General features: G+C 37.1%; 1 protein-coding gene across 5 annotated transcripts in view; it reads left to right on the forward strand.

Moving 5' to 3' along the window:
• DYRK1A (dual specificity tyrosine phosphorylation regulated kinase 1A) overlaps window positions 1–13195 on the forward strand; it is a 148603-nt gene that overhangs the window by 113366 nt on the left and 22042 nt on the right. For all 5 annotated transcript variants that reach the window (XM_055313398.1, XM_055313395.1, XM_055313396.1 and 2 more), the window contains exons 4-7: window positions 964–1152; window positions 5211–5358; window positions 9670–9956; window positions 12454–12600. In XM_055313398.1, coding sequence (XP_055169373.1) covers window positions 964–1152; window positions 5211–5358; window positions 9670–9956; window positions 12454–12600 — 771 coding nt within the window. The remainder of the gene's footprint in view (window positions 1–963; window positions 1153–5210; window positions 5359–9669; window positions 9957–12453; window positions 12601–13195) is intronic.

The raw sequence follows: 13195 nt of genomic DNA on the forward strand, positions 1-13195 counted from the left end.
AAACAAGAGTTTAACGGTAGCTTTGTTGAAGCTTGTTTTTAACTGTTTTGCCGCCTTGTAATCTAGAGTTTTTCTGATGTTATTCTCTGCCGAATAAACTTTATAATTTCCTGTTAGTTACCAATTACTTGGATGATTGCCTAATCTACCAGTTATTTTTTGCTGGTCTTAGAAACAATTTTGTAAGAAAAACAGATAGGAGGAAAATAACTGATCAGCCACAGAATTTATGGCCTTTGTGTGGGAAAAGGGAGGGAGTGGCTGATTTTCATTCTTACTTTGTTTATAGCCTTAAAAACCAGGCATGTCTCCGAGAGCCTTTTGTATTAATACAGTTCATATGTATCTAAACTTTGAATTCTTAAAACTTTTTGCCTTTAGAATAGAGATGGACGGGCAGAGGGTATGCAGGATATTGATATGAGGAGGATAAAAATGCTCTTTATTTGATTTGGCATTTGCTGGTTACATCAGCATCTATTCCCCACCCCCCATCCCCCACCCCCAGGAAATCCCTCATATTACACTCTTAAGAGCTTTGCCACCTCATTGTACACAAATTATACCCTAGTTTAAGAACTAAATGTAAATCAAGCCCTGTTAAGTCTTCTTGAATGGGCTACTTTGCACTAGTCACATAACATCTATTTATAAAATGTACAAATAGTATAATTTAAAAGTGAATTTTAGTGGAAACATTTTTCATTGGTTATTTATCACCGTTATTATGTAATTTAAATAGCAACCATAGAAAATTCTTTTTCATTTTTTGTATTTGTTATAAAGAATAAAAATTCATCAGTTTCCTTCTGATGGTAGACTTGTCTCACTCGATCTGTGTTGTGTGTGTGTGTCTATATGTGTGTGTATGTGTATAAACACACACAGACACATACATATACGCCTCCCACTAACCCCCAAAGATTTAAATTATACAGTTAACACTCTATACTCTCCTTTCAGGTTTACTATGCAAAGAAGAAGCGAAGACACCAACAGGGCCAGGGAGACGATTCTAGTCATAAGAAGGAGCGGAAGGTTTACAACGATGGTTATGATGATGATAACTATGATTATATTGTAAAAAACGGAGAGAAGTGGATGGATCGTTACGAAATTGACTCCTTGATTGGCAAAGGTTCCTTTGGACAGGTAATTTAATGAAAAATGCTGAATTTCCTAAATTAGAACTTCCTAGTGAATTGTGTTTTTACACCTTTCCCTCAGTAGTACGCTTTCAGTGTTTGTAAATATATGTAAACAATGGATACATGAGAATTTGGATCATCATAGTTCTTTAAAGCTAATAAAACTACATCAGCTCTAAAAGCTCCATGAGACTCTTATCCATGTTTACTTTCTAGAGCTATCTAGTACTTACCTTACTAATGACTGAATGGTAGATTGTAATCACTAATAGGTGGCTTTGCCCCTTTTGTAGTCTGGGGACAATTCTTGGTTGTGAATGCTAGAAATATTTACCTTCCTGTCTGATACTCCTCTTCAAAAAGAAGAGAGTTTACTTGGCACAGCAGGTGCCCTGTCACTTTTTTGGAGGCTGGGAAACCCAGGGAGCTGTGCCCTGGGTTTTTCTTTCAACTTATCTCCTATTGTCAGGCTTTGAAGTGGGCAGATGGTCTTTAGGATTTCCTCTTCCTCTTCTCATAGCACCAGAATGGCTGACACTGGGATGGGGTTGTCTGTGATGGAAAGACTCATTCAGCAGCTTCTAGCGAGAAGAGCAAGGAAGGGACTCTCCGAAAGGCCTGGTCTTTCTCTCCATTCCTGGCTGCCTCTCCACTCATAGCTCTCTCTTCTTCGCTTGCCCACCCAGACTCACTACACAGCACAAAACCGTGAATACGTCCATCTCTTGCATCAGCTGTGCTCAGACCAGAGAGGCATCACACCTCCTTGGGTTTTTTTTTTGTTTTTGTTTTTGTTTTTTGTTCTCCGTTCTCCTTGCACCTTTAAGAAACTTTTTCCCTGGCTGGGGACCCCCCAGCTGCTCCCCCTTGTCAGTCCTATCTCAAGTCACTGAGCTCCGTTTGGTGTGAGGTGTGATTTACTGTTGATCTCAGTCTCCTTTGCCTTGCCAACTTTGTGCTATGAGTCCATTGTTTGCCTGGAGTCCAAACACTTCTGACTTCTCAGTGGTGAGGATAGAATGGGGTTCAAAATGACTTTTCCCAAACTACCTTTTTTTTTATTTGTTTTGGAATTTTTAAAAGTATGGAACCTGCATGTTCTTATTTACCTGTTTCTGCCCTGAGAGAAAGCAAAATATGCCTTTTTTCATACTATGAGGGAAAATTCTTCATGTGTCAGTCTGATCATGCTTGGGACAAAAAGTATATTATAGGTTGTTAGTAGCCACAGGTGTAGGTAGACCCAGAAAAATCGCAGCTCTTCAACTTATAAGGAGATAAAAGGTTGCTAGGAGGCCTCAGTAATTCTGGTGTGGTTCTATAAGCCTCATTGTCACCTGCATAAAATACCTGCCTCTTTCAATGAGTTCAAGGAATTTCAGTAATTTTATATAACTCAGGAAACTTGATTAGTAAGCTCTTTTTCTTTGAGTCAGCGTTTCTCAGTATTTTGGGAGTCCCTCTTTATGAAATAATACTTTTTTGTCAGAAATAGCTTCTGCTTCTCTATCAGAGACTCTTAAGGAGAGGCATTTCTGAGGCCCAGCTTTTAGTAAGGTGGTAAGCATCCTACATAGAGGGATTGCTGTCTCCATCTTGAAAGTTACACCACCCATTGAGGCAATTGCCTTCAACAGGACATTTTTCAACTTTTGTGTTGTCCACCATGAAATGAAAGTTGTGGCCATATTGCTGACTCTCTAAATTTTGTGTTCCTTTTTTCAGTTTTCCCTATTATTTAGTCTTTGAGTTCAGAATGATGTTTTTCTCTTCCCTTTCATTCTAATTTTCTTATACTTTAATTCCAAAAAGCAAGTGAGAATATTTAGGCCTTTGAAGATAGAGGCCTATTTGAAATCGCACCCCATTTCATCAGGTCAGACTCATGCCTTCCTTAGGCTGAGGGGGGTTCACATTCTGGACCTGTCACTCAGAGTAATGTCTTCCATTCTATCTTGGTCAGACTTCCTCTCAACTCTTCGCCAGACCCTTGTCAAATAAGAGGCCCCATCATTTCTTTAGCCAGTGGTTGTTACCAGTCCTGATTGCACATTGAAATTTCCCAGGGAGCTTTCGGGGGTGGGCGTGGTGGTAGCAGAGAGGAATGGTGCCTAAGCTCTAAACCAATTAAATCAGAATCTCTGTGACTGGATCCTGGGCATTTGTATTTTTTCAAACTGCCTGTTGAATGTGTGATTCAGGGTCGAAAACCATTGCTTTAGCATTTAACCAGTTAACTATTTGCTAAGTCAGTAAATAGCTGGGCCCCTGTTAGTGGCCTTTGTCCTGGAGACCATTGGGATCTGGACATAGAACTGCAACTCTTGGCGCTGTCAATATAGTCAGTGAAACAGAAGAATATCAAAACCACTTGGTCAGATGTTTACATGGGTAATCTCTGATTTTAAAGACAATAGATAGTATTTTTTGGAATTGGGTGAAACCAGAAATAATTGCATTTTTCATTCTTTTTTTTTTTAAGATTTTATTTATTTATTCATGAGAGACCGAGAGAGAGAAAGAGAGAGAGAGAGAGGCAGAGACACAGGCAGAGGGAGAAGCAGGCTCCATGCAGGGAGGCCGACGTGGGACTCGATCCCCGGTCTCCAGGATCACACCCCGGGCTGCAGGCGGCGCTAAACCACCGCACCACCGGGGCTGCCCTGCATTTTTCATTCTAATTTGATTTTTAACTGAACCATTTATAATCTGTCATTGACCATATATCTAACCTTGACTGATATAAATCTTGGAACATGCATTCCATTCTTTTCTTCTCTAGTGGGACTCAGCAAACACATTGAAATCACTTGGAGTTCTGCCTACATCTCCACACTTTCTGAATGTGCTAGAAAGTGAATAAAACTATTGCCTATTGAGACTACATATATTAATATAAATTAACATTTGATTATAGTGGTTGTGATTTGTGGATAGTTTTATCTATGCATTGATTTTTCTGATTTTTTTGCAAATTTCTTTGTAAATAATATGAAACTCCTTTAAATGAGTAAAATTAAAATGAGAGGTGTACAAGGTAATTTGCTCATGAGCATTCCAGTTTCCTTGACATTGATTCTGTAACTTTCAAGACCAAGTAATTATGGCTTTTAACATATATCATGAAACTTTCCTGGTCATTTGTGTTAGATTTGTCTTTTGTTATATACCTGTGTTTTAATTTATGAAAATCTAATTTAAGGTTAGCAAGTTATCCACATTTTTCAAATTACTTAGAACCTTTTAAATATTTTACACGTATACTTGAGATTTAAACTAGCTTTTTTCTCTCATTAAAACAATTAGAATTGTTTTACACTGTTATTCAGTAAGGTAAGAAACCAAAGCACTTGTCAAGATTTATAACTTATTTCTGTAGGAAAAGTGTTAGTCTAGCTTTTGTTAAAAGAAAACAATATTGGATATTTAGAAATACTGTAAGGACACAAAAGAAATATAATTGAAAAGACTGACTTTGGGGCGTCTGGGTAGCTAAATTGGTTAAGCATCTGCCTTCAGCTCAGGTCGTGATCTTGGAGTCCTGTTATTGGCCCTGAGTGCCAGTCATTCCCTGCTCAGCGGGGAGTCTGTTTCTCCCTTTCCCTCTGTGCCTCCCCCTACTCATGCTCATGCGTGTGTGCTCTCTCTCTCAAATAAATAAAATCTTAAAAAAAGAATAGATTGACTTAAAATTGACTATTAAAGTAGTAAGTGAATGATATTGAATGGAAAGGAATAGGTCATCCTCTACTTACGGAGGTCAGAAAAATAAGAATTGGATAAATATATAATTAAAGTTAATTGTAAGGGACGCCTGGGTGGCTCAGCAGTTGAGCGTCTGCCTTTGGCTTAGGGTGTGATCCCGGGATCTGGGATCGAGTTCCGCATCGGGCTCCCTGCAGGGAGCCTGCTTCTCCGTCTGCCTGTGTCTCTGCCTCTTTCTCTGTGTCTCTCATGAATAAATAAATCAGTCTATAAATAAATAGGTAGATTAATTGTAAAATGTTGTGAAATTGTCGCCATTAATGAAATAGAGAATTATTCGTCTTTTTTCTCTTTTAGGTTGTAAAGGCATATGATCGTGTGGAGCAAGAATGGGTTGCCATTAAAATAATAAAGAACAAGAAGGCTTTTCTGAATCAAGCCCAGATAGAAGTGCGACTTCTTGAGCTCATGAACAAACATGACACTGAAATGAAATACTACATAGGTAAACAAACAGGCAAACAAAGCCATGTGCCCTCACATGGACCAGAAGTTTTAAGTTAATGGTTATTTTTATATGAAAATATGTTGAAATTATCTTAAAACGATAGATTAAAAATTCAACTGTTTATTTCTTTTGGAGCATAAGTTACTTGATGTGGCAGTAACCTAAATCTTGGGGAATGTGCATTCCAAGTGGTCTATAATTTAGAAACAAGAATAGTGTCATATTTTGCAACTTACTAGTGCCATTTGTTTCCTATAATGATGTACTTTTATCCAGGAATCCTCTTTTGGGTAACTTCAGCCGTTTCTAATATAGCTTAGAAATTAGAGGTAAGCTAACCTATTAGAGAACCCGTTTTGGAATGTCTGAGCCACGATCTCAGGCTCCTCCCCAGGCTTTGTCAGTTTGGCAGCATTAGAAGCTGTTAAGACTTACTACAACAGAAGAGAGGTAATAGCCACTATTAAATAAACTCCTATTCTATTCCTTGTGCTTTTCTCCATCATCTGTAATAGTCACAGCGGTCCTGTAAGGAAAGTGGGGGAATCCTTATATCATAGACAGTTTATACCCAAGTTCCCAAGGCCCTGCAGCATCTGAACCTAACTTGTGCCTAAATCTAGACTCTGTGTTTCATTGCCTTCCTGAAAACAAAAAGGAGATAGAATTATGAAAACAGTAAAGTCTAGGGGCACTTAGGGTGGCTCAGTGGGTTAAGCATCAGCCTTCAGCTCAGGGTGATCTCAGGGTCCTGGGATTCAGCCTGGCTCCCTGCCTGCTCAGTGGCAAGCCTGCTTCTTTCTCTCCCTCTGCCCTTCCTCATGCACTCTCTTTCTCTGTCTCTCAAATAAGTAAAATCTTAAAAAAAAAAAAATATATATATATATATAGTGAAGTCTAGGATCAGTTGATATTTGGGCATAACATCAATAATTCTATCTTCTTTAGTACCATCTCAGTCAAATCTATGATGCCAGTGATTGTAAGACCACATTTATTCTGTGTGCCACTAAGAAACAAATTGTTGCTGAGTATAAATATAAGATGCCATCAATTTTAGTATTGAGACCCTTAGAATCAACTAACTATAGAAGTTCCTGTAGGCATGTATACATAGCAACTCTGCCTGATAAACATGAGGCTAAATTTTATTTACCAAATGCCTTTTTACGAATAAGTAGGGCATTATGGTACTTGAGTCTGTCCCAAATAGTGGAAACAGAAAAAAAAAAAAAAGAGTGTTTAAAAGTGTAAGGTTCAGATACCAAGATTAGATTTCATTTATGAATACCCTTCATTCCCCAGTGTTACCATAAAATGAACTTAGAGTATTAATTTTTCTTGCTTAGTTTGTTCTCTGCAGTTATGATATAATCCCTAGTAATAACATTTGTATTTAAAACCTTTTCATAGTCACTGAATAGTAAGTGTTATAACAGTCATAACTTAGTGTGAGTTTGAGCCTGTTTCCATTCAAGGGACTTTAGAAGCACAGGAAGGACATTTGAAGGATACTTGACTTAAAAAGTAATCTCTGGACATGCCTCCTCAGTTTTTCCTCCTCATTCTTGTGTGTTGTATTTTGAGTGTTTAAGTAGTAGAGAAAACGTTGATAGCATTATTGTAACATTTTAATTCAGCCTTATTGAAAGAAAACATGGCACATATATAGTAAGTATTCAATAAATGTTAGCCACTCATTTGTATATAATAATACCTGTCATTTTTGTTTTTAATGAACTGACTTTAATGATGATTTGTTGCATTAATCATGATAGGTATTTTTTGGGGTGAGTTATTTTTCTAAGTTCTTATATAGGCAGGTGGTCAATGTACAATGTCTCAAGAAACTGAGATTCTGTATTGGAAAACAAACAAGAACTTTAGATTTAGACCTAGCCTTGCTGGGAGAGTTGATACTTAAATTTAAGATGTCACAGAGTCATATTATTATTTTATGATTAAATAACTTTTGTTTTGAAGTGATTGAGAAATATAATTCATTTGAATGAGTTTTGTAATCTTAAGTCGTTGAAACTTTTAAAAAAGTCTACTGCTTTACCATGAGCATAATTTCTCACCTGGATTATTGATACCTGCCGTGATCTAGTTAAAAGAAAATTCAGTTTATGCCTAGAACAGAGTCTTGCTGACCCTCCATTATCCCCAAAGTTCAGTTAAAAAGATCGGTAAATATATTTGTGCTTGAAATTTCTTTGACAGTGTCTTTAGCTCAACACATTGTAGATACTCAGTAAATGAATAATGAATTGGGAAGTCAAGTGGAACCAAGTAGATTGATCTTCCATTGGAAGAACTTTCTTTTTTTGAGTAGGCTCCATGCCCAATGTGGGGTTTGAACTCGTGACCCTGAGATCAAGAGTTGGGTGCTTTACTGACTGTGCTAGCCAGGCGCCCCCACTGTAGAACTTTCTAATCACAGAGCTGCTGCTGCTGCTTCTTTTTTATTTTATTTTTTTAAAGATTTTATTTGTTTATCAATGAGAGACACAGAGAGAGAGAGAGACAGGCAGAGACATAGGCAGAGGGAGAAGCAGGCTCCCCATGTGGGACTCAATCCCAGAACTCTGGGATCATGACTTGTTCTAAAGGCAGACGCTCAACCACAAAGCACTCAGGTGCCCCTAATCACAGAGCTTCTTAAAAGAATTTTTATAATTACATTGGAATTCTGACATCAGTTACTTTTTTGCATTCTTTTTGTGGCTACTATCTAATCAAATTAAAACTCTTGACCATGTCTCTGGGGGTCTTTTTTTTTTTTTTTAAAGATTTTATTTATTTATTCATGAGAGACACAGAGAGAGAAACAGAGACACAGGCAGAGGGAAAAGCAGGCGGAACTCAATCCCGTGACTCCAGGATCATGTCCTGGGCTGAAGGCTGGTGCCAAACTGCTGAGCCACCCAGGGATCCCCTCTGGGGGGTCTTTATTGCATGTGGAGCTGTTTTTAATATTAAACCTGTGAACCTCAGTGATTATTAAGAGCAGATATTATACATTCTTATGTAACCTTTAAAGATTCTTTTTATTTGTTGAGTGTTGAGTTGTACTGTAGACTCCTGTAGAGTCATTTAGTATTTGTATTGTTCTTTATCCTAACTTTGGATCATATGTATCAAGAATGATGTAAAAACAATCATGCACTGCTGCACTACTCCGGGGTGAAGGCAGTCCAGGACAACACAGTGTATCCCCCCTTTCTCAGGGACCAGACATCGAATACCACCATAGTTAGTTCCAGATAGATCTGTAGAGAAACTTTTGTTTTTATGAAACTAAAAGACCAAAATGAAGGTAACCTTGACAGATGGTGGTTTTATGTCATTCCAATTGAGTTACAAGGGTTCAGTTTGGTATATATAAGAATCTTACAGGGAAGGGCAGCACTTTACTTTATTGAATGACCTCATCTGATGTGCAGTCAGTGTTAGTACTAAAAGCACAATCTTTGAAGCAATTTAGTGAGTATTAAGCCTTTTTAGAGGGTCAACAGTGATAGCATGTAATGACTTCTTACACTCTTTTTTCATTCATAAGTCTTATAATTTATTCTTGTGATTGAGCTTCATTTTCAAGTTTCCCCAGACCTTCTGTTTTGCACAAGATATCCCATAAACCAGCTTGATGAACATAATCAAATGCCTTGATTATGAACTCTAATATCTTGTAAAGCATGCTTTTCAAATATTTGCTGTATTTGCCTAAAAGAAAAAAAAGATCTATGTCTTCCTTTGACAATTGTTGCAGGAAATTACTAGTGAGATGTAAGGCTCAGCACAGCGGAATGTGGATATGTATCAGAGCCGGAAAGCCTTCCCAGAGAGAGCTGCCAAGTACGGCACTGTCACAACCTGGAGATCCCCGTGGGTGGAGCTTAGATGAAGTTTTGAGGTTGGGCTCTCAGGAAGTAAAAAATGCGTTCTTGTAGAAGTGAGCATAAAAGTTACTGAAGTATTCTCAGTTCTGTTTGTCACTTTGCTACTTGTGTTTCCAGATCTGACTTCATTTTTTTTTTTAAACAAAACATTTTGGTGGTACTTCTAACATTATATTGCTTATTGGCAGACACCACACCTGTTTAATTCAGCAGACGAACAATTTAGATATTCCTGACTGATTATAGATTGTGCTATTACTGCAGAATGCCGATTTCCAAATTTTAACTTGATTTTCACTCTCCATTTGACATTGAAATGTTGTAGATTGTTTGAGAGTTCGTGCATACATTAGTCTCATTTTATTGGTGTGTATAATTTAAAATGAAACTTTTTTTTCTCTTTCAGTGCATTTGAAACGCCACTTTATGTTTCGAAACCATCTCTGTTTAGTTTTTGAAATGCTGTCCTACAACCTCTATGACTTGTTGAGGAACACCAATTTTCGAGGTGTCTCTTTGAACCTAACACGAAAGTTTGCACAGCAGATGTGCACTGCACTGCTTTTCCTCGCGACTCCAGAACTTAGTATCATTCACTGTGACTTAAAACCTGAGAATATCCTTCTTTGTAACCCCAAACGCAGTGCAATCAAGATCGTTGACTTTGGCAGTTCTTGTCAGTTGGGGCAGAGGGTAAGTATATTTTAGGACTTGGGAATTAAGACAATTAAATAAAATAGTGTTGTTAGATATTGAAGTGTTATTATTTATATCTAATTTGGAAATAATTTCAGGATGGTTATATTTAAAATGTGCCACTTGAATCACATTGTGTTAAGCCTGTTGTGAGGGAAATCTCTCTTAAAATGCAAATATAAGATTCTGAATTAGAAGGTATTAGTTTTTTAAAAGTGGATTTGAAAAAAAAAATATGTATGCCTAAAAGGGAGAGAGAATAGGAGATGAGTGAATTAAATATTAGGTGATTTGTAGCTATATTCTGTAAGTAACGGGTTTAGTATGAATTTGGGGGATTTTCCAGTACTAGAACACTGAATCTGTGCTGTGAAATACTTCTTGAAAGGTAGATCAAAATAAATGTTTTCTTTAAAAACTGATGTGTTACAGTATATAGGTAATTTTGCATTACACATGGTGATATAGTACAGAAATTACACAGTTGGTTAGACATACTTGTTTTGATAAATAAGTGTAAGTCTCTTTTTCCCTGTATAAATTTTGACACGTGTCCTAACTGGTTTTCCTCAGACTGCTAAAAACAGACCTATCTGTAGCAATAAATAGATTCAGGTTTAGCTAAGAAACCAGATTTTTTCTGCTATTCTTTCTAGTGTTACGAAAGCTACTCTTAACAGTGTTGCATATATAAAACAGAAGTGATAGGTTGCTCTTTTCTTGAAAGGAATTAAAATCATTGGGTAATATTTTATTCATTTTTAAACCCTGTTCCTGTTTACTTGAAAGTGTTGAAACTGCATTTCTTGGGGGGAAAACATGAAAAACCACAACTAACATTCAGATACTATTATGTATTGGCTTTCTAGTTTTCTTTTTTCCAAATTAGTGAGAGTCTTGTCCTGTGCAGTTTTTTCCCCATGTTTTAAATATGGCTGGTTATTTTAATCATGAAGATTTATAGTCAGCTCACAGGGTTATCTGGCTTGTTTTTTTCTGCAACTTACTCATGGTAGCAGTGTTCTGTAGATCACTGAGATAAATTGAAGGATTAGAAAGCAAAGTTTGCAGTTTCAGATGCCCCTGAAAAGCAGAAGATGTGCGTAGTTGTTCATGTGGGTAAAGTATATCGTGAATGGAAAACACATGCCCATCTTGAGAGTCCTTTGATTGGATTTGGATTTGGAAAAATTTCCCCCCCCCTTTTAAATAAAATCATATGTTCTGTACTAATACCAAATACTATTATGTCTCACCAGCCAAACTAAGACAATTAACCCTTTAACTCAGTGAGGTTTAAACTATGTGGGTTTATCAGATTAGAATGAGAAATCCTTTCTAAAATACACATGTGGTGGCCTTACCCTAGATCTACAGTCTCAATCTCAGAAGGTGGCAGGGCTGGTGTATTTCAGGGGATTTAGGTGCACAGCGTTGGAGATAACCAGACGGAATAGGTGAGAAACCAACTTCTTGCAGAAGCTGTGCAATAAGACGATCTCAGTAGTAGGGAGTCTTTGGGGCTTTACCGATGCTGTTGGCCTATAGAAACTTGAAAACGTAGTAACTTCCTCCTGGCCCTTTTGAATTTCAGTTTCTTCACTCTGATACAGCATTAAGGTTGAAGTGACCAGCTTATGGGGGCATCAGATTACTCTTGGAGATTTGGCTGGAGTTTTAGATGGGAGCCACAAAAGTATTCATGAGAAAGCAGCACCATGCTGATTGATGGCTGCCTAGTTTGAGTGTTAAGTGAGGACGTTTAATTAGGATTTTGTTTTCTTTCTCTTTTTAAATAAAACTTTCTTTGCTTTCATGATATTTCTAGATACAAATTTACAGGGGCTAAGGGAAGATGAATTGGTCTTTCAAGATATTCTCGATTACTTCATTGAAAATTATCCATTTCAAGATTTTCTAAGAGGTCTTAGATTGAGGTGGAAGGGGACAGTATAGGGAAGAAGTGATTGGTCAGAAATGACTCCCAGTTTTTCCAATTTATCTGTGTGGTTAGTACATCTGAATTTTCATTTACGTTGTACTGAGTCTATTTGACTTAATGCTAAAAAACATTCTTTAGGTTAATTTAGATACAATTGAGGCCTTAAATTTATGGTTAACCAAATGCCAGCCGGAGCAGGAAAGAAAAATTAATAGGGAAACAAAAAACTGTTTTCAGTAATAATCTTTTTTTCTGATAAGGCATAATTATTTGTTTTAAGGTGTATATTTTGATTACCAGTTAGGATTGGAATAAATGGAAGGACTTGAATTGTGTATGTTTTGCATTTCACAGTCAAGAGTAACTGCTCTCTTGAAGTGTTTAGTTATTTAAACACTATTTGTAGTAGCAAGTTGAAATCTGTCAACAGAACCTAAATTCAGGGGATAGGTGGTTACTTTTTCTGGTAATATTAGATAGATGTACTTCAGCGTTGAGCATAATTAAACAAAACTTATGCTGGAATTAACATGATACTGACATGTATTTCAGATATACCAGTACATTCAGAGTCGCTTTTACCGGTCTCCAGAGGTGCTGCTGGGAATGCCTTACGACCTTGCTATCGATATGTGGTCCCTTGGGTGTATTTTGGTTGAAATGCACACTGGAGAACCTCTGTTCAGTGGAGCCAATGAGGTATATAATGGATTGCTTTCAAAACTCTTTTTTCACAGTTTGTTTTTGATTGTAATCTGTGACAGTGTAATCTGAAAATTGTTTTTTAGAAAAAGATGCCTACTTACCAATTTAAATATTCAAATATTGGGTCAGTTTTGAATTTGCATTTATCCATTTTTAAATTTTTTCAATTATCCTAATGGGGAATTTAGGATTTTGAGATGGGTGAGATTTTTTAATTTGCTGGTAAGAACAGTAAGTTAATTTAGAAAATGTTAAGCCTTTTTTTTTTTTTAAAAGATTTTATTTATTTATTCATGATAGTCACACAGAGAGAGACAGAGAGGCAGAGACACACAGGCAGAGGGAGAAGCAGGCTCCATGCAGGGAGCCCAACGTGGGATTCGATCCCGGGTCTCCAGGATCGCGCCCCGGGCCAAAGGCAGGCGCCAAACCGCTGCGCCACCCAGGGATCCCGTGTTAAGCCTTTTGATTTAGATTTTACAGATTTTCAGTATAACAAAAATAATGATAAAAGGCCTGAGGGACACTCTGAAAACAATGTAAACATCACTGTGTAAATTTTGAGAATATGATTTGGAATAAAGGAGTG

Source organism: Nyctereutes procyonoides, unplaced genomic scaffold (assembly GCF_905146905.1).
Source record: "Nyctereutes procyonoides isolate TBG_1078 unplaced genomic scaffold, NYPRO_anot_genome, whole genome shotgun sequence".
NCBI classification, from domain to species: domain Eukaryota; kingdom Metazoa; phylum Chordata; class Mammalia; order Carnivora; family Canidae; genus Nyctereutes; species Nyctereutes procyonoides.